This window comes from Canis lupus, chromosome 27, assembly GCF_003254725.2.
Source record: "Canis lupus dingo isolate Sandy chromosome 27, ASM325472v2, whole genome shotgun sequence".
Lineage (NCBI taxonomy): Eukaryota > Metazoa > Chordata > Mammalia > Carnivora > Canidae > Canis > Canis lupus.
Window position 1 is genome coordinate 18704194 of NC_064269.1, and position 26268 is coordinate 18730461.

General features: G+C 33.6%; 2 protein-coding genes across 10 annotated transcripts in view; one reads left to right on the plus strand and one right to left on the minus strand.

The window, feature by feature from the left end:
- Positions 1 to 14383, plus strand: part of ERGIC2 (ERGIC and golgi 2) — a 39017-nt gene extending 24634 nt beyond the window's left edge. The window contains exons 9-14 of the mRNA XM_025455511.3: positions 3350 to 3405; positions 4674 to 4772; positions 8504 to 8601; positions 11052 to 11214; positions 12498 to 12580; positions 12749 to 14383. Coding sequence (XP_025311296.1) covers positions 3350 to 3405; positions 4674 to 4772; positions 8504 to 8601; positions 11052 to 11214; positions 12498 to 12580; positions 12749 to 12811 — 562 coding nt within the window. The 3' untranslated portion in view covers positions 12812 to 14383. The remainder of the gene's footprint in view (positions 1 to 3349; positions 3406 to 4673; positions 4773 to 8503; positions 8602 to 11051; positions 11215 to 12497; positions 12581 to 12748) is intronic.
- A 3353-nt stretch (positions 14384 to 17736) lies between these two features.
- FAR2 (fatty acyl-CoA reductase 2) overlaps positions 17737 to 26268 on the minus strand; it is a 131786-nt gene continuing 123254 nt past the window's right edge. For all 9 annotated transcript variants that reach the window (XM_025455506.3, XM_049102967.1, XM_049102966.1 and 6 more), the window contains 3 exons: positions 23369 to 23498; positions 20667 to 20794; positions 17737 to 19750 (listed from right to left, as the gene is read on the minus strand). In XM_025455506.3, the coding sequence (XP_025311291.1) occupies positions 19588 to 19750; positions 20667 to 20794; positions 23369 to 23498 (421 nt within the window). In that variant the 3' untranslated portion in view covers positions 17737 to 19587. The remainder of the gene's footprint in view (positions 19751 to 20666; positions 20795 to 23368; positions 23499 to 26268) is intronic.

A 26268-nucleotide genomic window follows, 5' to 3' on the forward strand; every position in this document is an offset into this window, starting at 1 on the left:
TGTCCCATTCATGTTTTGTTGTTTTCTTACTGTTGCCAGGATTGATTCTATGGCTGGGAACCTTAGAATTTCTTGGTATCATGCAGACAATAGATAATAGTTGGCTCAAAGAAGTTTAGAAGATTTTATTATACCTGTGGATGTAAATGATATCCTACTCCCAAACTAACTGAAAGAAGGAACTTTGACTATTATGTTGTTATAAACCTCTATACTATGGCCTTAATTCCCAGTTTCACTTCTTTCTCCATGTGATAACTCATGCCATGAATAAGAGAAGCCAGATGGAAAAGTATTTGGTTCATATCTTGTCCTCATCATCTCTGGGATATCTTATAAACCCACTCCTAAGTTTGGTATTATGTTTACCAAGTTCAATATTTATTTTTTTGAAGATCTCATGTTACCTCTAAGATACAGTATCATTCTCAGCTGTAACATAAAGGAGAAATAAAAAGAACATGATTTGTTACATAATATGTATTTCAATATTCAGATGTTTGAGCATGAGTACCTTAGGTAAGGTAATGGAGTAGCCAGATGCCTGCTGCTGCATGTAGAATCATCAGATATACATCAGTCGCATATGCAAAATGAAACCTGTATTGGCCATTCAAATATCATGAATGGTATTTCTATTGATGCCGAACAACTCTGTAATACTGCAAACAAAAAAAGTATACTATTCCCTCCATTTCCTAGGAAATTGAATATATATTAAAACTACAACAAAGTCTTTTGTGTAACTAAATTCTAGACTCAGATGATTATTCATAGGTTTTTCACCTACATGAATGCCACTTAGAGTGTTTGGAAGTCATGCAAGATGTTGGACAATATTTTTGAGTGTGAAACTGTCACTGTGTTTGCAGGATGCCTTGCTTCCCTAGCTGCTGTTCACTACGGGTGGATAGTGACTCCTCCCCAATAATTGTGACAACCCAAAATGCCTCCTTCTAGCAATTCTCCTTCAAAACAGTCTTTCCTTTACTGAAAATTACGTGGAACAATATATCATAACACATGAAAAATACATGACATTCAGGTTTCAGTGTCCAAAAATAAAGTTTTACTGGAACACAGTCATGTTTGTTTGTTTGCATCTGGCTACTTGTACACTACAATACCAGGATTGAGTAACTGTGGCAGACTGTATATGACTCATCACTTTGTACTGCTACTTGGTGCACTACAAATTACAACAAATTATAACAGTTAAAACTCCACAGTGTTACAGATTCCTTGTGAATTGGTGTACCACAACATTTTATTTCTTTATTGTATTACTCTGTCAGAAAAGAAAAAGAAATAAGGGTTTCAAATGTACTTTTAAGGCACAGTGGAGTGTGGATTATTTTGTCAAATTTGACTTCCAAACATCATGTTTATTATGCAGTGACACCATAGCTGTGCTAAAAGGATATAGGATATGTAAATATAACCAGACTAAACACTCCTCACAACATTACTAACTCTCAGGAAGATTAAAAAATTTAAAGGGAATATCCAAGCACAAGCAGAATTTCTTCATAAAAATAAAAAATGAAACTGAGACTGTGACCAAAGTTGATAGACGCATGACTCATTGTTTAGCTAAGAAACGAAAGCCACTTACCGGCAGCTTGATGAGATTGTCTTTGCACCAATCAGAGAAATGCATCTCGGAAAAATAAATTTGCTTTGGAGAATTAGCTTTTTGGTGAGAAAAGTGCCCTAGCAGCTGAGGATAGTGAGAGCAGTGTACAACATTCAATTCAAAAGCAAGGCAGGTGATAACTGAGTGGGTTTCCTTAGCTCTTGCTGAGTGAATGGAAGTTACCAATATTGCTTGTTGTTTTTTTGAGGAGTGTGAGTTTGATTTGATTAAATAGCCTGCGTGGAATAACTATAGATAAAAATATTTTTAAAGAAATTGAGAGAACATTGGTGTGTTGCTGGTGGTAAATATGTATGAAGCAGAAAAAGGCTTGTGTGGGTAAATTCTCAAGGCTTGTGAAAATGTAAGGTGTTTAAAACCTTGTGGTTATGCGTTATATCAGCAGTACTTCACAGAACATATTTGAATCTATCATGTATTGAACTGGTAGTGATGGTGAACTTCATTTGCTCTCACGGACTTAATATTGTCATTTCCATGAACTTTTGTAAGAAAAAAAGGCTGAATATATTAACTTGCCCTACTACACAGCACCTTGACAACTTAGCAGTTGTCTAGTTTTTTGTGATTTTCTTTTAAGCTTAGGGCTGAGATTGAAATTTTTCTGAATAAGGAAACTACTGTCATTTTTATCGAACACTGAACAGGTTTGGAAGTTAAGTTTGGTGCAGACTGGATAATGTTTCTTCATGAATTTAGCCTAAAGTTATAAGACAAAAAACAGTATTTCTATATGAAACTTAACATTATGGTAGAGTTATTTCAGTGGTAAGTAATGTCTAATGATTTTAAGTGTTATTTCTTGCTTTCCATGCTTGGATAGGCTGCACAGTCAAAAGTAAGACGAGAAGCAATATCTGCATTCTTATACTTGTATATATTTTCCAACCTCAAACTATACTTCCTGAAGGGTTTTCAGACCTTGATGCAGGTGCAAAGGAAATTTCCACATTTTGAAATCCATTTAACTATTCACTTGAGGAAATTCTACTTTAGATTGCAAATGAATGAATGAATGAAGGAATGAATGAATGAATAAATAAATAAATAAATAAATAAATAAGTAGCTAGCTAGCTAGCAAGTGACCAATCTGTGTTATGTAACCATACACCAAAGGAAATACCACGAGAGGAACCTCATACAGTTCTATCCAAGCAAATGAATATACTCAGTTAAAAGATATGCCCATGGATTAATATTTTCAAAGATAAAATATGTAAAATATTCTAGAGCTTCATAACAGATAAATTTTTGTGATCAGTTTTGAAAATAGGGAACATGAACCAACCCTCCCTTGTTAAGGGAAATGTTATCTCCCAGCAAAAATACCTGAACTATATCAAAAAAGTACTCAGTTATTACTATTATATTTTGAATGTCATTATGAGAAGTTTGAAAAATTTTCTCTCTTCTTATATAACTGCCTACATAATATTTTCAGTTTTGCATCTTGGCCCACAAAAGCCTAAAATACTTACTGTCTGGCACTTCACAGAAACAGTTTGGCAGCCCCCAGTTTATTACATGGGCTGAAATGAGTAGACTTAACCTACTTAAAATCATAGGACAAATATGTTTTTATTTTACATTAAGGCAGGTATGTAACTTAGGAAAGATCCCCTTTCTGGTTTTAATTAGTTATATATATATATTTAGGTATTATTACTTTAATATTTTTTTCCTCTTTTCAGGGCAATTCCACATCCCCGAGGTCATGCACATTTGGCAGCACTTGTCAACCATGACTGTAAGCAGTTTCTGAAATTTTTTCCATGAAGAGGTCATTGAAAAAAGTGTTGTGTGTGGGGTTTTGTTTCATTTTGCTTTGAGTGCACATGCGAGGTAGGGCTTTCAGAGTGGGCTGTTGGCAAAATGGATATCCAAAGGAGAAAATAAATGAATAGATTTATTGACTAATCCATTTTCTCTTATCCTTAAACTACTTGTCTTTATTTATTCATAGCTCAGAAGTTGCTAGGGTTAGGGAGCAGAGCCTTGGTGTGCTTTATATCACTTTGTACACATCTCTGCTAATTTTTATGGCTAATGAAAGGCCTATATATTTCAAGCTTATTTCAGTGTACATCTGCACACATGCATATATAAAAATTAGTCAAGTTAGTTTAGTGTAATGATTGTCATAAAACTTGGTTTTTAAAGTCCTTTTTGGAGGGCACCTGGATGGCTCAGTCAAGCAACTGCCTTCGTTCAGGTCATGATCCCAGGGTCCTGGGATTCAGCCCCCTGCCTGTGCTCTCTCTCTCTCAAATAAATAATAACATCTTTAAAAAAACAAACAAAAAAAGGTCTTCTTTAGAGAACAAAAAAAAGTAATGAATTCCATAAAACGTGAGTTTGTCACATTTAGCAATGGTAATTATTAAAAATATATTGATCAATGGGTTTCACTATTTGACTACATAGACATCATTCCAGTTCTAACAATCCTGTTACTATATAATGATTTGTCAAGGAAAGCCATTATTATTATTATTATTATTATTATTATTATTATTACTGGTTATCAGGATTAGATGTACTATTTTATAGAGGTTAATTTGTACGTTATGAAATTTGAGATATAACATTTTATTAGAATGTACTTACTGTTATACATTTAATTCCACATATTTATATGCATTTTCTCAAAATAAAGGTTTTTTTTTTTTTTTAATTTTTAAGGTATTTATTTATTTATTTATGATAGTCACAGAGAGAGAGAGAGAGAGAGAGGCAGAGACACAGGCAGAGGGAGAAGCAGGCTCCATGCACCGGGAGCCCGACGTGGGATTCGATCCCGGGTCTCCAGGATCGCGCCCTGGGCCAAAGGCAGGCGCCAAACCGCTGCGCCATCCAGGGATCCCTCAAAATAAAGAAGTTTTAAGTACTATATTATACCTATAGATTTTGAGATATTTTCATTTGAGATTGGGTAAGAATGTGAACCAGTATGTAACATATAGTTTTGAATAATTTAATTTCTATACTTAATTTGTTTTATTTTATTCCTCTTAGCTTACAACTTTTCTCACAGAATAGATCATTTGTCTTTTGGAGAGGTTGTTCCAGGAATTATTAATCCTTTGGATGGAACTGAAAAAATTGCTGTAGATCGTAAGTATTTAATAATTACTGTTGGAATTTGCATGCAGGCAATTGCTTTTATAACTTTAATATTAACACATTTTTAATAACCCTCTTGTGACAAATAAAGAGGTAAATATTTAAGTAGATTAACTGGTTGATAATTTTATGTGGAAATGTATATATAGAGAGAATTTCCTACTAGTGGATAAAATTTATGTATTACAAAATGAGCCATAAGAACAAAAGAAATTATAGAGTTAGAAGTAAGCAGGAGAAAAAAGACATAAAAAAATTAAGCAGAAAAAAATAGAGTTTGAAAGCTCTCGAAATATATGAAAGGTTAATGTGTTAATCGGGCTGAACTGCTTTCTCATATGCACTAAAGAAAGTTTCAACATTATAAGTATTTTTTTCTTTGTATAGATTTAAAGTTCTAAAATGCATATTTACCATTTTATTTTATTTTATTTTTATATTTACCATTTTAGAATCATCTTTGGGGAATTTTACAGACATCAGAAATCTAGAGTTATTCTAGAATAGCTTGGTTATTAACATAGTCAGAAGTAGTACATTATAGCATAGATAGCTTCTATTACTGTTTTAACCTTCTATTCCATTTAAAATTTTGGTTTATCCAAATATGGATGGATTATTTTCTTAATTTTATAACAAGTAATCTATCTTGTGTTTCTTGAAGGTTTTTGATTGCTTTTCCCTTTACTAAAATAGTCCTACTGTATGACATGTTCCCCCTATAAGACCTTTTAAGGACATGTAAAGCTTCCTGTGCTACTAGGAATTCTAGCTTTTGCAAAACTAATTAAGGATTTCATTTTTTATTAATTAAAATAATTTATTAATATTCTTTTCCGTATTTTTACTCTTTTAGCATAGCTTATAATCAGATACATCAAAGATGTTTTACTTAGAATACTGAGTTACATTCCTTTTTTTTTTTTTAATGATTTTATTTATTTATTCATGAAAGATACTTAGAGAGAGAGGCAGAGACATATAGGCAGAGGGAGAAGCAGGCTCCCTACAGGGAGCCCCATGCAGGACTCGATCCTGGAACCCTGGGATCACACCCTGAGCCAAAGGCAGACACTCAACCACTGAACCACCCAGGTGTCCCCTGAGTTACATTCCTAAGTATTTTATGTTTGTACAGAATTGCTTCACTTAGAGAAACCTGAATATTCTACATTTGGAAATGTGTTAGTAGAAGCATTCTGAGAGAATCATAAGCTTTATTCAGTACATAATCTCATCTTTATGTGTACGTTCATTGTATACAGAAATACATATGAGGCAATCATTGAAAACATGTTGGTTAATACTTTGTTTCAGGATGCTAAAATTACTTCAAATTTTTGTATAGAAACAGTTCTAAATATAAACACATTAATTTTCAAAAGGCTCTTTTTGAATTTACTTGTCCCTAAATTCATAAAGACTAAGAGATATTTAGAGTTATGTTATAAAATGTCACTAGATGAGTGTCAGTAGGTTATTCAAAGCTTTAAAGTAGGTGTACTCTTCTCCTTACTAATATATATCTTATTGGGCTTCTTTTTTTAAAAAAAGGAAAATCAGCATTACAGATCTGTTGTGTCAGGTAACCACTCCCTCCTTTATGTTGCCCCAGAAGTTTTGAGGGGATTACGTAGTACTTATATCTTTTTTTTTTTAAAGATTTTATTATTTATTTATTTATTTATTCATGAGAGACACAGAGCGAGGCAGAGACACAGGCAGAGGGAGGAGCAGGGCCCTGGGCTGAAGGCGGCGCTAAACCGCTGAGTCACCCGGGCTGCCCCATAGTACTTATATCTTGAATGCTGTACTACCAATTTCGATAGACCCACTCCTTTGGAACAATTTGTGGCTTGCAACAAAATTTCATTCAACATCGTCTGCTGCCCCCTCCCCGCTTTCCCCAACCTGGCCATTAAATTATTTAACAAGTTTATAGACTTTTCTTGAATTAACATTGACAAATAGGTCTTTAGTAGTTCTCTGACCACAGCTTAAATGCTTTCCAGTTTTTCTGGTCATATTTCTTTGACTCTTTGGTTATTATTCATTATACTTCACTCCTCACATGTGGTGAGATTCCCTTATCCATCATGTTTCTCCCAAGTGATTATCCCACCCATGTATACAGCAGAGATTATTATTGCCTCACTGCTCTCAATTTCATCTTTTTGTCATTAATACTGAAGATTTAAACGCCTTTTTTCTCCTAGCACTTCCAGCTCACTCCCTCTGTTTATAACACAATAGAGTTTATTTGTAAAACACCTCAAAACTAGGCATAGATAGAGCAATTCGCCTTGTATCAAAGAATGACTCAAAGGATGAAACTGAAGACCATCTATCTACAATTAAAAGTCATCTATCGGTGGTGGACAAAGTGGATACTTTCTACTCTAGTATTATCTGTGATAATATTTAGGCTATTATATAGAAGAACTAGTCAAATACTGTTTATGTTTTTGAAAGTTATATTGGTACAAGTGGTGGGTGAAATAAGTGGTGAAGTTGAAACAGGTTTTATTTTATTAGAAACTTGTTTAATGTTAGTGTTCGAAGATGCCGTTACTCTTAACTTTCCCTCCTATCTCGTTTACCCTTACCTCCCCTGTTCTGAGTCACACTAAGAGACAGAGAAATTGAACTGATGGAAATAAAAATTCATTAAAGTTGAGCAAAAGAAGATAGACACACAAAAATACATACTGTCTACTATTTATATAAAGTTCTAGGATAGGCAAAACTAATCTGTGGTGATAGAGGGTAGATTAGTGGTTGGCCTAGGGTCAGAGATTGAAGAAGGGGATTGATTGCAAAGGGGTATGGAGGAACTTTTTGAGGTGGTAAAAATGTTTTATACTTTGATTGGTGGTAAGTAACCATGTGGCCAAATGCAATTGTCAAAATTTATCAGACCATACATTTAAAATTGGTGTATTTTATTCCTGTACACAGTTTCTGTAGACAGTTATGCTGTATGTAGTACATCTGTTTTCATGTCAGATGTAATGAGGCCCTATTATTTACCTGATTGAAACTACAGATAGATCTAATTCTAAATTTTCTAGAATATAGACCTTGACAATGAACACATTTTGTATAACATGAACAGTTACCTGTTCAAGGTTAATTAATTAATGATTAGTAATATACTGGTATTTATGACTGTATTAAACCTAAAAATGCCTAAATACTATAAATAGGATCTTTTTGACTATGCAGTAATCTCAGAACGACAGTGAGTAGGTTTGTTCATTATCTCCTCCTGTCGTATCAATTCCTTGTATATATCCAAAGGCTGACTAATTCAATTTTGGTTTATTTATAATTCTTAAGATATTACTAGAAAATGAAAATATGTCTTGTGATTATAATTTTATTCTTACTAGTTTCTGTACTATAAAGAAATGTTATTTTTTCACATTTGATAAAAGGATGATAATGTTATAAAGGATACCTAATGACTAGTTCATTTTTTAAACATCTTCTAATAGATGTGTATATGTAAATATTTTATGTTTATTGAGAGCTTATTTACCACGTATGAATATACTGCTTTCATTGATTCTTTTAATTGTTGTTGTTATTCTTAAACACTAAGTAATAAGTAGCATTAAATTTCAAGTTAAGTGCATTTAATAGGAGGAGGGCGTATTTGGCAGTAGTATTTGTTACTATTGGATTGATTGGAAAAAAAACACATTTTGTTTTTATTCTAGACAACCAGATGTTCCAGTATTTTATTACAGTTGTGCCAACAAAACTACATACATATAAAATTTCAGCAGACACCCATCAGTTTTCTGTGACAGAAAGGGTAAGTTGAATCCCACAGATAAAAAGTTTTGGTTTTTTTTTTGTTTGTTTTTTAGCATTTTATAATTCTGCTACAAAATAAGGTTAGAGTTGGTGCCCTCCCCCATTTACAATTTGTGAAAGCTTTGAAATGCATTAACATTTTATTTCAAGCCAATGAAGTAAATATTAGAAATGGATATTAGTATGCTTTAGAGCAAGAAAAGATTTTAAAAATCTGGAATGTCTTCTATTCAATTTAAACAAAGTATTATTAAACTATTATGGTATTAATGCTTTTATTTTTAATATCCTTATTTTGTAATGTTTCCTATTGTATTGGTATAATTAATTCTTACCTGCCAGTGGACACTCTGATTTCTGTGTTATTTATTTTTTAATTAATGTACCTACCCTGGGGCGTACATGGTTCTAGTGGCTCAGAGAGCAGACCTAGAGGATTTGCCTTCCTAAATTAGTGCTTTTTATTCATCTAATTAAGAGACAAACATTCTGCAATCTCAGAGTGGAGTGGCCTTAAAAATATGAGGAACAGAGCTTTAAAATTGAACAGTTTAACACATTTCTCATTTATTCTGGGTTCATGTTTTCTTATTATTTAAGAATGGTGAATATTCAAATATGAATATCCAGAAGAATCCCAAGGTAAAATATAAGTGCTTTTAAAAATTTACTTCCTCCATGTGGAGTTTTCTTTTGATAGCCTTACAATTTATGATGACTGTGTCCTCAATAATTGTAGAATTTCCTTTATCCTCAGGAAATTAAATACTGAAGTTTTTAGGAGTGACTTTCAAATGATTCAGGGTGAAAAATCAAGGGTCCCCCCCCCCACAAGGGTTTGTGTGTATATGTGTGTGTGTGTGTGTGTGTGTGTGTGTACAGAAAGAGAAAAACTAGGTAAAAAATATGCAAGTATATATTGTGTTTTTCAGCATTTCTTTAGGGATGGAATGATAACATTTTTCACTAAGATTGACAACACCTGAACTTCAGGCAGTCTCTATAGTGGCAAAGCTTTGGGGAAAATATGCACATAATACATTACTATGGGAATGCAAAACAACATGGTCTCTATGGAAGAGAGTTTAACAGTATCTGCAAAATGACATATGCATTTACTCTTTGACCCAGCAATCTCACTTCTAGAAACTGAATCTGAGGATATAGTGGAAAAAATACAAAAGTGATATGTATGAGGCTATTCACTCCATTCACTGAATTCACTGTTATTTGTAATACTAGAAGATTATAAACAACTCAAATGGTACATGCATACAATGGAGGAACATACAACTTTCAATAAAAGAGAGAAAGGTATCTATATACTGATAATGAAATCATCTCCAGGATGTATTTCAAACAACAAAATTATATTAAAAATATATCTAATCTTAGAGCATTTGACCTTTGCGTAGTATGTTTGTGCTGATAGGGTAACTAAAATAGTTGTAAAAAAAAAAAAATTTCCCTTGTTATTTGTATAGCTACAGCTTGCAGTTTATAGCTTAATAAAAATAGGTAAGGGACTGTTAAGACAAAAGTCAGCAAAGCACTGTGGTAGCATATTTTTCAAGCTATAAAATAAATTTATTAGATGGTTTGCAAAGTTGACTTTTGAAGTGTAAACAGGATGGAATGAAATAGAGTATTTTCTTATGCAGTCTACACATTATGGTAGGTTTATGATTTTAGCTGCATTCATTTTAAGAGAAAACTTCCTTTAAAAACTAAACCAATAGCTTAAATTTGATAACTTCTTTTTTTAATATTTTATATTTATTTATTCATGAGAAACAGAGAAAGAGAGGCAGAGACACAGGCAGAGGGAGAAGCAGGTTCCATGCAGGGAACCTGACGTGGGACTCGATCCCTGGTATCCAGGATCAGGCCCTGGGCTGAAGGCGGCGCTAAACCTCTGAGCCACCTGGGCTGCCCAAATTTGATAACTTTCAAATGAGTCCTTTCTCTTTTCTTCTTGTATCATATTTCATATAGTTTAAATAAAATGAATAACAGAAAGTGAAATTGTTTCTAAGTTTGAGAATTTAAATGACAGGAAATAAATATAATTATTTTGTAAATTCTTAGCAAAGAATTGTTACAGAAAGTATATTAAAATATGAACTTAGTTTTTATGGATTTGGTCAGTGAAGATGCCATATAGTTGTAAGCTCTTGAGCTCTGTAGAACACTTGTATGTAAAGTGACCTTTTTGAGAAAATAGGAAAGAATGACTCTGCTCTTTTGATTTCCTTAGAATCTCATCAGACAAAGAATACAGAATAATTTGATTGTCTCTGAAGAGCTTAGTCTAGTAAGGCAGTTCGTAAAGAGATTTAGATACTCCTCTTGTACAGCTGGACTGTAGGGCTTCATATTGATTGTACAAGTAACCAGATGATGTGAATCCCATTTTTCTCCTTCTCCTGTCTCTCTTCTTCCTTTTAGGAACGTGTCATTAACCATGCTGCAGGCAGCCATGGAGTCTCTGGGATATTTATGAAATATGATCTCAGTTCTCTTATGGTAACAGTTACTGAGGAGCATATGCCTTTCTGGCAGTTTTTTGTAAGACTCTGTGGTATTGTTGGAGGAATCTTTTCAACAACAGGTTAAGATTCATTCTTTTTTTTTTTGTCTAATTTCTAAAAGTATTACTGAAATTAAGATGGTTTTACTTAGCAGGAGCAAGAAATATATACACACATTCCCATATTTTGACATTTAAAGAATTTTTTCTGTAAGATTTAATTCCAAACCTCCAAAATTGTATTGATTAAGCATTGAATATAGCTAAGGTCACTACATTTACATTCAGTGATTTAAGGGAGATTACTTAATGAGCTAAAAAGATCCTAGAATTCAATCCAAGTTCTGCCATTTATGTGGTAATATAGGTCGTCTACCTTTTTTGAAATTGTTTCCTCATCTATAAAAATGGGAATAATAATTATACCTAACTTACAAGTGTGTTGTAGGATTAGATGAGAAAATGCCTATAAATAGTAGACACTTGAATGTAAATTTTCTTTTTCATTTAAGGTATTTTTAACTGTACAATATATAAAATCACATCTAATGGTACTTTGAACTATGCAACATGTGCAACCAGAATTTTCAGTCAATACTGTTTTTATGATTTGGGTCTTTTTTTTTTTTTTTTTTTTTGTCCTGAGTTTATGAGATTCTCTCAAAGGTAATTTGCAGAATAGTAATCATGAAGATTTGAGTACAATAGATAAAGAAAGGAAACTGTTCCTTCTTTATCCCCAACCCCTATTCAATATTACATGGAGCTGTATAGTCTATATACAGCTTTGAAAGACTTCCTTACTACCTTATTTAAATTTGTCTAAATTCGTGGCACTGATACTATTTATTTTTCAAAATGGTATGTGTGAGACATATAAAGCACCCTTGAAAAGATTGCTTTGTCAAGATCATGAATTATGTGGCCTTGTGATTTTGAAAAGAAATGTTTTAAAATTTAACTTTTTTTTTTTTTTTTTTTTTTTAAGATTTCATTTATTTGCATGGAGGAGAGAGGGAGAGTAAAAGAGGGAGAGAGCATCCAAGGACACAGAGCAGAGGTGGGAGGAGAAGCAGACTCCCTGCTTAGCAGGGAGCCCAGTATGGGGTTGATCCCAGCATCCGGGGATCATGACCTGAACCGAAGGCAGATGCTTAACTGACTAAGCCACCCAGGCACCCCTGTTTGGTTATTTTTAACCATGGAAATGAATAAAGCAAACTGCTTTGTTTCCTTTCTTAATCTATTCTATTATAATTAGTGAAATTTTTTATTCTTATGTAACAATTTAGGAATAATTAATTTAGGAAATGATTTCATTAAAAGCATCATTTAATTTTTAAAAAACTTATTTTTTATTACAGGCATGTTACATGGAATTGGGAAATTTATAGTTGAGATAATTTACTGTCGTTTCAGACTTGGATCCTACAAACCTGTCAGTTCTGTAAGTGCTACAGTATCAAATGGTGCTGATCTCTAAATCATAGTATCATTGTTAAATCTAAACAGTAGCTTTTGGTGCTTCAAAAGAAATTGCCCAAAATAAAGCATTGTGCTTAGAGGGAATAGTGTAAGGAATAAAACTAATGCTTTGGTCTTTTCTTCTCCCTAGGTCCCCTTTGAGGATGGCCACACAGACAACCACTTACCTCTTTTAGAGAATAATACACATTAGCACCTCCTGAGTGAAGGAGATAAACTTTTTGCCTGAGACATAAAACCTTTTTTAATAATAAAATATTGTGCAATATATTCAAAGAAAAGAAAATATGAATGAGAAGTGGGAATCACACCTAGGGAAAAAAAAAGAAAGATAAACCCAAACTGAAATCCCGTATATGTTGTGTCTGTTACGTTGTCCTAGAAGAAATTATGCAGCTAATCAGTGAATAAGCCCAACTGGAGTGTTGCTTTGAAGATGACCCCGTCTGATATTTTCATAGCGAATGGGCAGTATTGAAATCAGAGCTTGCTTCTTGGTGGCAAAGAGCCTGAAGGAAAGAAGTCAAACCACATCTAAAGAAAAAGGCATTGATAAGTGCAAATGTTTGCGTCCTTCTGTTTTTAAAAGATATATCAGAATAAAATATGTAAAACATATGGAAAACTAGTCTAGACTTTAAAAAGTTGTGGTCAGGTCACACTGTTAATAAAGGAATATAGGGATGGGTCCCTATGCTATAGCCATATCAATGTTAAGCCATAATGACAAGGCCATTTATCTAATAATTTGGTCTGAGGAAGGTAACTGCTTTTCTTTAAACTCTGGCTATTGGCTTTTTCTGACTGTACAAGGCAGGGTCGTGGAAGACTAAGGTGAATTCTTACAGGGGCAGGGTATGTAGGTGCTATATAATATGTAACAAACGTAGCATTCACAAACTGTATAGTGGGCACTTATACAGGGAGAAGAAAGCACATTTTTTAAAAAGATGCTAAATTTTCTTGTCTGACCCTTATATTATTGGTATACTTTGGTAGAGGGAGGTGAGTAATAAAAAGGTCCACTAATGGTGATGAAAATTATCAGTTTGTAAAGTATTAAAAGTAGAATATTTTATACATGTTTGGGTGAGGGGCAACAGGGTAACTTTACATAAAGTAGAAACATGAGGCAAATACTTACATAAGGCAAGATCATGTCAGATCTGAGAGATTATCATTAAACAATGTCCGTTAAGCTGTAAAACTGGATTATGAGTGTCTGCATTCAGAGTGTCCTGAATGTGATTGATTTTGATATTAGATTGTGTTGTTGTAGCTTTCTTACTAATTAAGGATTAATTTTAAATTTCCAGACTTTGAAAGACTAAAAATAATGAGAGGGAGATATTGCTCAGGTGCCATTAAAAACTGTATTTGGAATACATGTACCAACATCAGTTTTCCTTTTGTAATACTTAATGATAGTAGAATAACTACCAGTCCCCAATGGTTTAAGTCCTTTGGAGAAATGGGGAAGTAAAATTCCAGGTAAGTGACAAAGATAAGACTAAAAGACTGGATTTAAAATGGTGGGTTTTGGAGATAGTATGTCACAAATTACAGTTTTACAAATGGATTTTTTGTTTTAAAGATGAAAAAATGTTTCCTTGGAAATAGTTGGTACAGATAATGTCAATGAAGAAAAGGAAAAATACTAATGAAACTGCTTTGAATTAAAAGCTTATGGTGAATGGCACTCTGAAGGAAATAAAAGCATTATTGTTTAAAATATATACTTTACTATTAAAAGCTATTAAGTTGACTGATTAACACAGATGATGTAACATGCTCTGAAAGATTTTGGATTCCAGAAAACTCCAAAAAATGAATGAGCCTTCTCTGTTATTGATTTATTTCAAATACTGTTTCCAATGAAGTTAGACTAGGAACTAATAGAACATCTCTCAGAAGGAATTTTACTTAGAATTTTAGCTATTTTAGACTGAATCTTGGTTCTGTGAATCTGCTTTCCAGAAAGTTCATTCAAGGTGTTTTGTTTTTTTAAGGGAGGTAAAACAATATTGATTTAAAATTATTTTCTTTCAGTTAGGATTTTAGCAGTTAAGTATCTTTAAAAGGATTTTAAAATTATTTTGGTGCTTGCTTACATATGATTTTTAATTGTTCCCATGTTTTCCAAATACCTTATTAAAATTTTAATGTAATTAATCTGTCCCACTAAAGCTGACTATAAAAGGAATTTCTTTAAAGCCAAATCCTGCTTTGCCATTGATTTATACTTTAATAGTTAAGAAAGCTTTTTACCTGAAATTCCTCAAATAGTCAAAGACAGGTTTTTGACCATCAAGGTAGTAAGATTCTGACCAGCCTTTTGGATGGTGAATGATGAAGTATGCCTGCATATTAGGATCAGTTAGGAGTTTCTGATCTTGCCAAGTGTTTCTTTTCCATTGCAGGGAACAGTGTACTGACATACCTATTATGGAGCTTTGGCTTGTGCCTCGGGGAGGCTACCCAACTTTATTACTCAGTCCTTTTTCATTTTATTAGGGTATTCATAATATTTATATATTCCAGCCTAAATATTTTAAAAGTTGAAACTTCAACTTACATGAAAGTTTTTTTTTTTTTTTAAACTGTGTTTTGTATACTTTGGCCTATAAAAAGAGATAAAATATTTAGGTGAATAATTCTCTGCTGCAGTATTTGTACAATACAGACTACCTCTTGGGAAAAGATTAACCCAGTATTATAATTACATATTACTTCTAATTCTCAATTTAGACCATTAGTATCACATTTTTCTCAGATACATTTTATGATAGAGAACACTGAATTTTCATAGTAAAATTACTAATGCAAGTAAAGTTCACAATCTTTAATGCAAACTTAACTTTGGAATTCATAAAGGAATGACTAAGGTCTAATTTTTTAATGGTATCAGTAGGGATATTTTATGCAACCTGTCTTTTTTATGTTGTGGGTTACTGATTTGGGTACCAGAAAGTAAAATTTATATGGAGCTTGTCTGCTTCAAAATTTAAAACTTTGAATCTTGATCTCAAGATGGATAATTTTGATTGTTTAAAAGTTATCTAAACTTGAGCCAGAGGACCTTTAAAATTTCATTATGTCCTTGAACTTAGTACTTAAGTCCTTCCTCCCCTTCTGCTTGGAGCTCTATTACAAACCTTCTGCAAGCCAAAGTGAGTCCACCCTTTGTCAGCACTATCAAAACTAGATCACCATATGTTCATACATTATGGTATAATGCCTGTATTGATATTCAAGTATTTCCTATTGTAGTTTTCCCCCACTCTTGAAATATTTTTTAGTGATAAAATCACCTTGCATTATCTTAGGAGTAGGAAACAAACTGCCTTGGATTTTTTGGTTTTCTTGTGTTTTTTTTGTTGTTGTTTTGTTTTATTTTTAGAGAAAAGAGAATACAAAAGACTCATTTAATGTCTCAATCCCGAACATTTGGACTCTAAATAAAATGACAAATATAAGTTTCTTTGTCCTTTTATGATCATGTATCCCCAAATAAGCCCCAGTTCCTCATATTTAAGCTGCTTTTTTCCTTATAGGAAAACTGGCAATCTTTAAATATCACTCTGTTACATTTGCTTTTGCTCCAAATGGAGTTAAATTACTGTATAAGAGTGGATTTCTTTTGTATTTTCATATTAAAAAGTGAATGAGTGATGCAAATTGAATAGTTGACTCAAGTCTATAAAACTGTCAACGGAGTTGAATATAAGATTATAGTCAGTGAAACATTTAAATAGCTTTGTCTTAGCAACTCCTAATTGTATTGGATGTTACTCAAAAGGAATTAGATTAACAACTTCCAAATATAACCCATTTTATGCTATTTTGTGTAATAACTTTAAGGTAAGACAGTAGATGTGCGGGGATATACTGATGAAAGCTACATACTAAAGCTGATATAAAATACTTCAGAATCTTTCTTGTATCAAGCAGTTCTGCAAATGAACTTGGTGAATTCTTGTAGTACAAGATTTTTTATTTCTTTAAAGTAGAATTGATACAAGTTGTCCAACCTCATATCTCCCCACCTGTTTATAGCTCCAAGTTGGAATCAGTATTTCAATTCACACCTGAATTTTTTGTGTACCAAAATAGGGGTTTCTAGCTGTTAAAACTCTAGTGTCCTTTGCCATAACTATTTCTACTATAAGTCACCACTGTCTCTCAAGCCAGTTACATCATAAAACCAGCTAATTTTATTTCATTAAATAAAAAAAATATATTTTTACAAAGTAATCTAAGCAGTGAACATTTTTCCATACCTCTATGTGGGCATATGGGACAACCATCACTTTTAACTACAGACAGTTGTTCATGTTTCCAGAACATAATTAATGGATTTGCAGTTCTAGAAAAATAACCATGTGGAAATTCACATGGGATTCCTGTGAACTTTGAAAAATACTGATGTTTTTGGAAACTATTATGTCCACTGTAAGATAACACACTATTTGGGTCTCTTCTCAGATCAGTCTATTTACCCTGAGATTCTAAATCAGCTGTTTGAGCTGTTAACTGGAGGTGATGGTATTGGGTTAGTATAAAATTAGTAAGTCATGTAAGAAATGTTTTTTTTTTTTTTTTGAGTTGTATGCCCACCTGCTTCAATTTTTTCTAATAATTGCTTAGGTGGTGACTGTCTTAAACTCTGAAATATTATTTACTGTATCAGGTATGTTGTGGGCAAAAAACATAGGAATGAACAAAACTTTTTAAAAACATAGAAATCTTTTTGTACTTACCATCAGTCCCTTTCTCAATAGTAGAAGATTCTTACTGCATTGTAATTGTATGTGTTAGGCATTCAAATAATTGTTAATTGTTCTTGATATAAAATAATTAGGGATTTTCTTTCATAAGATACCTATTTTTACCACATAATCATCACAGAACTTTGTGTCATTAATGCCATAGATAAAACATGCTTCAGCTTGTAAATGTAACTCTTAACGGTATCAGAACATAGTTAAATATTATGTATGGATGTGTGTTAATTTATATTCATTTGGTAGTTTCTTTGGAAGATTCTTTTTTTCTCAGGGGAGGGAGATTTACCATAATAGTCAGCAGTTAAAGATACAACACTAGAAGAGGAAAACATTTTTTAATTCAAACTTTCATTTAATCAAAAATTAAAATGAATACTTAATCAGTAGAATTTATGGAATTGGTGAAACAATCAAAAGATAGTAAATTCTTAGAATAATTGTTTAATCCAATCTCAATGAGTTATATCTTGATTTCATTTTTATCCTATCTGCAGTTTGTATCTTAATGTAACTCAGAAGTATCATATAGACATCTCAAACTAAAGATCACCAAGTGCTTTGTTTCAGAGCTGGTTTGTCTGCCCTGGAAAGAAGTTCCCAGACCTTAAATAAGATTGGAAAAGACATTGCCCAGAAGTGTTCCCCTAAATGCCCTTTATAGTGTTCAGAAAAATCTCTAGTAATACTGGACTAGAAGCTGCCCTCAAGCCTTGTGCACTGCAACCACGTGCATGTGCTTTCTTGAGTATTACTAATTATTCTGGAAAGTGAGCATAAGCATAACTGCCTTACCATTTTATGCTTTTGTAGTTTTCTAGTAGTTGTGATTATTTTTAGTTGCTTAGGCCCCAAATACCGTATTTGAATAATATTCCATGTTTTTAACATGAAATGCTCCAATCCAACATACACAGATCTCTCAAATATGAGGAAAGTTGGGATAACAGTTATATTATTAATATAGGAATTTGAGAATAAATATAGTTTTTACTAATTCATTGATATTATACATAAAATATTTTTAAACAAAACAATACCCAGTCTCTAAGTTGACAGTCACTTAGTGAAGTCTATCCTCTTCTGCTGTACATTGTACAGTTAACATTGTGTAATTGGAATGATCAAGATACTAGCAAGTCCTGGTGATCACAGAAGGGTAATCTTCCCTACTTTGCAGAAAAAGACTAAAACTAGCATTTACATTTATGTTTGAAATTTTGCTTTCCTCCCAGGCAGAGATCAGGGGACTGTTTTTTTTTTTTTTAATGATTCTAGCCTAGTACCTTTCTCCCATCAGTCACTCTGAGGCCTGAGCAAAATAAGCTTAAATATAAGGGGTTTAGTGACTTCAGTGAACAAGAAGGAAACTCTTGAGAGGTTATCAGGAAAATGGATGATTCAAAAGATTTAGAAATAATAGTTGTCAGATTCAAATTACGACAACTAATTTTACTTGAAAGAATAATAAGCAGTCCCGATGCAAATATGCTTGATGTATAGTCTACATCAAATATGTATATTCTACACATAATTATTTAGACCTTGTTTTTTGGGTTTTATTTTTATTTTTATTTATTTTTTTTTTATTTCAGAAGTAGGTGTAGTTGACGGAGGTGCTAAATGTGAACCTACTTTTCCAATTTCCCCCAGCCTTCAATCAGGTCTCCATGGTATAACACAGGAAGCTGAGATTTCAGTGGAGAATGATTTCTTTTACAGTATTTCTGAGGATGCGAAGATCATTCCTCCTCAACTTAATCTTAGAACCCCAGAATGGTTCCAAGGTTAGAACTGCCTTTCTTTAGCATATTTTAGCTTCTACCATGTGTTCTTCCATGTTCATGGAGTCAAAATTAGTCCTCTCAAGAGAAAAAACCTAAATACGGACAGATAAGTGTATTTTGGTGTTTTATATTCAAGGGCACAGTATAGAATGTTAGGAAGCAATCTGGAAATAATTTTTCCTAAGATAGATATGATTATAGGCTAGGATATGACTTTCCTTCTTTCACTGAAATAAAAACAATATATAGGTAAGAAACAGGGATGAATACATGACAACACATTGGACAGGTAATGAGCTTGGGGCATATTCTTTGTTACTTCTTAATCTTGAGAACCACAGTTTGCTGTTTTAGAGGTATCCAAGAGGTTCCAGGTGAAAGGAGCTTGCCAAATGTTCTTAGACCTTAAGCGTGCTGGATGCCCTAAAGTAGGAGAGGAATTTATAACAGAAGCTCACAATGAAGAACCAGACATTCCGAGCCATCTGAGATCTTGCAATGAGAAGGCGCCAGGCGATGAGAAAGAGGGCAGTATTAAAGAGGTAGTGTATATTTCGGAGCCTGGGGAACAGACATATATAACCAAAGTTAAAACAGCACCAAATACCCAACTGTGTTATCTGAAATCTAAATGTGTTGTTTCCTGGTTGTGACCAGAATATTGTAAGGTGTTCACAGGTATGTGGCATGACCTTACGACCTCTTGATTTTTATAGCTTTTATTTCTACACCATGCCTCCGGAATAATCAAATTTCCATAGTATGAGTTTCTCTTTCCCATACCTCTCTCTTTTTTAACCAATCTTACAAACATTACTAACAATCTTTCTTAAATATACTTAGATCATATTGCCTTGTCAGAAATCTTCACTGTTTGTTCAGTAGAAGGTAAGTTCTAAGCTCTTAGCCTGCTATTCAAGGTTCCTCTCTGTTTTCAATTTACTTTTCCATGCTGATAATCTCTGCATTAAAAACCCTTTGCTCCTACCAGAATTGTATCAGGTTGTTAACAGTTCTCTGTCCCTTATGGAATAATGACTGAAAGAAATTTAAGGCAATTTAAGGACTTAAAAAATAGTGACTGATTTGCCCACGTTAAAGAGTACAGTCAGGTTTCCTGTTGTTGGGTATTCTTTATATCACATTGGGACAGGATATGAAGAAACAGAAACTTAGGTTCAAATCTGGCTCCTTACCATGTCTTACCATGTACAAATTACTTACTTTCTTTGAGCCTAAAAGGCTCTTTCATTTAAAAAGAAAAATGGGATAACAAAATGATACTTCCTTCATAGGCATGTGGTGAAATCTAAGTGAAACAGTGTACTGCAAGGGGAGAGTGTACAAGGAAGGACCTGTAATGTAGTAAGTGCTCAAAAAATGTTGATTCTTCCCCTCCCCTGCTCAAATTTCATGTCTAGTATAGAATCAGATATATGTGGTAAGTGCTTAATAAATATTAACTGGTTATGTTTACCTTTTCAAATGTTGTTTTGCTTCTGGGATCCCAGCCATATCCTCTTTCAATAAGTATTTCTTAACTCCTAAAACATAATTTTCAATATATTCCAACCAGTTCAACTGGCGCACATCAAAGTTGAATACCTGAAAGGCAAGAAGAGATTATGGATTGCCAGAATTGTACTGCTGGAGACAATCACATTGTCCTTTTGATGACGTTTCTTTCACATAAGTGAGTGACAGTCTTTCACATAATTGAGTAAATGGTTTGGGAGACTTGGGTTGGACTCCTCCAAAGGAGATTATTTGAACTGTTATTTCAAAGACACTGATAATATGGATTACCATTTACACAGAAATATTTAAACATAGATCAAGGACAAATATTTGACCTTTGGGAAGTCTTGTGAGGGAAATTTAAAAGAATTGTCATTCTTTTGTCTGGTGAAGGCTAATTTCATTTCAAATAAATGAGGACTAGTTATTTTTAAAAGTGATGGGACACCTTTGGTTAGGGACCAGAACAAATTGTGCTTCTTTTCCATTCTTAAATTTTGGTGGTGTTTCCTTGGCCTACCATCCTTTTCTACTTAATAGAGCAGACTAATAAGACTGGATAAGCAAAGCCTTAAGTTATAGTTTAGCAAAATTTATATTCTGTATTTGCTTCAGAGATATTATTTATTATGTGTGTTGTCAAATGAAGCCCTTCAAAAACATTTGAATTCAGTGGTACGAGTTTAGTGCTTCTCTTGGAACACTGGTGCATTTCCTCCTCTTGGACACAGAATGCCACGGAACTATATTTTCCCTTTCATTTTGCTACTAAAAAGCCCAAAAACAAATTCCTTGCTTAACTGCAGTGACTTAGTAGGATCTTATAGACTACACATGGATGGACATTCTATTTTTCATTCTTTGACTTCACATTTTAATATTTCCCCTAGTTTGATGTTTTATTTCTCTTTTCTGTTATTATATGTTTATTGCAAGTTATCTCAAATTCTTGTGAAATACTGTGGAGAATCAACAAAGAACAGATGAGATTGATGAGTTCCAGAGAGCTTCATAGACTTGTCCAACAGCTGAAATGCTTTCCAAAAGTGATTCTGTATTACTTTGGATATGTTTGTTTGTTATAGAATCACTAAATATTACTATATAAACAGAGGCTTTTATTTTTATACTATTTCACAGTTCTAAGTTAGATTTCAATGAGGCCCTAGTTTGGAATCCTCATTCCATAGGGCAAATCAAACTCAATTCTAAGCCAGAGTTTGGCAATTATATCCAATTATTCAGGACTATTATCTTTGCTAAGCTATTTTGAAAGCACATGTTATATCCAGAGCAGAGTTGATTCTTTTTTTCCACAAAATTTTCGGTTATACATGTCAAAAAATGAAACACTAACCTTATTACCTTTTGAATTATTTAGATGGATAAATTCCATGAAGAGAATGCAATAAAGATAAGCCCACATAAAATTTGAAGCTAATTTTAAAAATAATTTACAATAGCTCGAGGTTTTTTTAATCTAGTTTCATCATTGTCTATGCATTTCAAACAAGTACTTTAGAATAATTTTGTCTATAAAGGTATGTAGATATTTCTGAATATAGCCCTATTTCATGTCAGGTTTAGAGATGCTCAGCAAATTATTTCAGTTAAAATATCCCTTTAAATCTCACCTGGTGTATTTAATATAACATTATGGTGTTTGACTTTGTAAATAACCCTTAGGTTCCATGACCCAAAGTAATTCTAGGGCTTGGATTTGAATCATGGTCTGTGTCGCTGGTTTGTAGAAGGAAATCCGTAGTTGGCAAGTGAGGCTAGCTATGGCCTTCTAATGTTTCCTCCTCACACATGGTCTCTTCTACATACTGTCAAGTATTAGATAAATCAAGAAATGCTTTACCTTTTGAAAAAATTTCTTTTAGTAGATAATGCCAAGCAAGAGAGTAAGAACTAAAGTTTAATAGAAAACTAAGGATATGGTCAGGGAACATGTGACTCCCTGAAAAGAAAAACCTAGGAACATGTACAAAGTACAAAAGATTTCTATACTTGTGAATTTCAGAATACACAAAGATTTCAGGACTTAACTATTCTAACTGCCAAGAAGCTAATGTAAAGAAAGAAATGGCACTGGTGCAAAGCATTAAGGTGAAGGCCTGTCTTGAGAAATAAGAAGTCTGATTTGTTGAAGACAGATCATTATAGGGAGAGGGAGGGAGGGAGGTCTAAGTGGGATGCAATGGGAGTAGGGGTTAGCTTTTAAAAAGGAAAGAATTGAAGCTCTGGAGATGGAGAATGATTCTGATTTAATAAGAATAGTGGATGAATTTATGAGCAGTAAAACTGATTTTTCATTGAAGTCCTATGTTGTGGGGTTAGGGAAAATACAGAGGTACCGAGGGTTTGTTGAAAACAGCCACCAAGGATGAACAGGGATTGAAGCAAATTCAGTACATGAAATGTGACTGCAGGATAGCAGTGAGAATCTAACCAAGGTCAAGAACCCAGGTCTCTTACCTACATTAACTTATGTCCTGCAATTGTGTCAATAGCACTGACTGATTTTCTTAGCATAAAAAAAAAAAAAAAGATTGTGTCTATAACTAAAACTTCCTTTGTTTATCAGCTTTCCAGGTCAAATAATTCTAAATTCCAAATGAGTAAGATTTTCCTGTTGGTTGTCAGCGTTCTACTTACTCTCTGGTCTTCAGGACTCAGCTCAGACATTAGCATTTCTGTATTGTACGTGCTCCATTCCCAACTCCGGTTGACAAAATATTCCAGCATGGAAACTGTTCTTAAAAGCCGATTCATGACCTTTGTCATCCTAAGGTAAAGATCACATAGGAGCAAATATCAGCACACCACAGATGGCACGGTTACTCTTTAGGACGTATGACAAATTACTTTTGAGAAAAAAAAATATATATAAAAGGAAATATCAAAAATTTCCCTCTTTACCTTCCCCCCCACTTCTTCATTAAAACACGTATTCTTTTTTCTCTTTCCATATTTATGAACTGTGTTGAATGAAGGAAGCTGATGCATCTCATCTAAAGGAGTTTGTTCTATTAGTCATTTTAATACCACCAAACTCCTCCTCTGCTTCTTTACTATCTTCTCTTTCTCAAGAGTAGCAAAAATTTTAAAAACCCAGCCAGATATCAGAAAATAACTAGGTGATAACCCACTGTCTGGCACAGTGCTGATACCTTAAACAAATATCTTAACTAATCCTCATAGCATCTCTGTTAGGTAGGTACATTTTGTGAATGGACAAAGTGAGCTGGTCCAAGTCCTGACCACAGTACTGGGAGATGCAGGCCATCTAAAGTAATGGGGCACAGAGTGGTGAGATTAGAAAAGCAGAGGCTTTTTCAGGTCAGTCAAAACGGGGTTGGAATTTTGGTTTTGATGCTTATATTATCGTGGCCACTTAATCTATCTTAAGCTCACTTTGCCTAGTTGTGAACTTCCAACTTTGCAACCATTTATAGAAAACTTTCTTTTTTTAAATTTTTTTTTTTATAGAAAACTTTCATACCTGCTCTTATTTGATCCTCACCGGTGGTAAAGATCTACATTCTTTACCTTCATCTTACAAAAGGATTAACGGTTCAAAGTCACACAGCTAATGCATCAACCTAGATCTTCTGGCTACAAATCAATTTAGCCTATAGAACATTTGGCCTCTACAACATTTATCTCGGGCCAGTTTTGGCAGTAGTGACTACCCATTTGACCCAGTAATGACTTATGATGCTATTTTGGGAATTTGGTCTTATTTCTGGTCAAGTCCTAATGCTTATATACCCAATGACTTATTGTACATGGGAAATTCTTAGGCAGAAGGTAGATTCCTTATTCCCTGATACAAGCATCATAATAGGGTTTCATCTGGCTATTATTATCTTACATTTTTGCTATAGACTAAATATTTATATCCCCCTCCTCTCCAAATTCATATACTTAAACCTATTCTCATCAATGTGATAGTATTTAGAGAAGACTTTAGGAGGTGACTAGTGCCCTTTTTAAAAGAGAATCCAGAAATCTCTCCTGGCCTTTCCAGCATAGATGGCTGTCTAGGAATCAGGAAGCAGGCGCTCAGTAGATGCTGAATCCACCAGCCCTTGATCTTAGACTGCCCAGTCTCCACAACTGTGAGAGGGAAATTTCTGTTGTTTATAACCTGCCCTGTCTATGATACTTCTGTAGCAGCCAAATGGATAATTATCCATCCTACAGCTCTCATGTAATTGATGTGATTTCAATAATTTATTTTAATTTTTAAAAATAATCATTGTAGAATGATACCCTATGTACAGGAATATATCAGTATCATAGTTTTTGTGTTTTGTTTTTTTTTAGAAAGTACATTTATTACTTTCAGGTACAGAAGGTCTTTTTTTTTTTTTAAGGTTTTATTTATTCATGAGAGACACACACAGAGAGGCAGAGACACATGCAGAGGGAGAAGCAGGCTCCATGCAGGGAGCCTGACATGGGACTTGATCCCCGGTCCCCAGGATCACGCCCTGGGCTGAAGGTGGCACTAAACCGCTGAGCCACCTGGGCTGCCTGGTCTTCTTAACACATAAAATGTAAAACCAATAAAGGAAAAAAGTGATTCATTTAATCACATAAAAATCTAAAACTTCTTTAATAATAATAGTGATTACTATATTCTATGCCCTCTTACATAAAATCTTATAAAATAGGAATGATTACTGTCCCTTTTTACAGATGAGGCAGTAAGGTATTAGAAACAGTAATTTAGAGCTCATATGGTGCTTCACGTGGTGAGGCCAGGATTTAAATCTGTAAGTCACAGTCTAACTCCATGCTTTTAGACCTACATTATATGTACTCCCCTCGTATTAAATAAAGCTTCATAATCAAAGCTATGAGAGAAGAAATTGACTTGGAGAAAATACATTAAATATATATTTATGCACATAAATATGAATTTCTGTAAATTAATAAGGACAATCCAATAGAAAAATAGGTAAGAAGCAGAGGCAGACAACTCCCAGAGGAGAAAATTGTCCAGTGAACAATAAAAGCTCGGCCCTTCCAGCAATCAGGGGAATGCAAATCAAAATAACAAAGAGATGTCATTCATTGCTATTAGTTTGACAATTCAAAAGATTGATTTTTTGCTAAGTATTGATGAGGGTAATTAACACATTTTTCCTCTCCTGTGCTGATGTGGTAGTACAAATTGGCAGCCTTCCTTTAGGGCAACCTAGCGGTAGTCACAAACTCCAGATAGCCTCCAATCCAGCAATCACACTCCTCAGCATCCTCCCCAGACCCAGTAGCAAGTTCTAAAAAAAAATGCAGTGATACTCATTACCCCATTGTTTGTGATAGGAAAAAACAGACAACACTAGATAGAATGACTTAGATTTTCAAGGAACATTGGTGAAAAAAGTGGGTAAATATGTAGGCTTGATTTACACACACACCTCAAAGCAACACTATATTTATATATGTCTCTATATGGTTGTAAATGCATGGAAGACTACACACAAACATCTGGGAAGAAGAAGGGTCTAGAAGGATTCTAGCATTTTCTGCCATAAAGATTATTC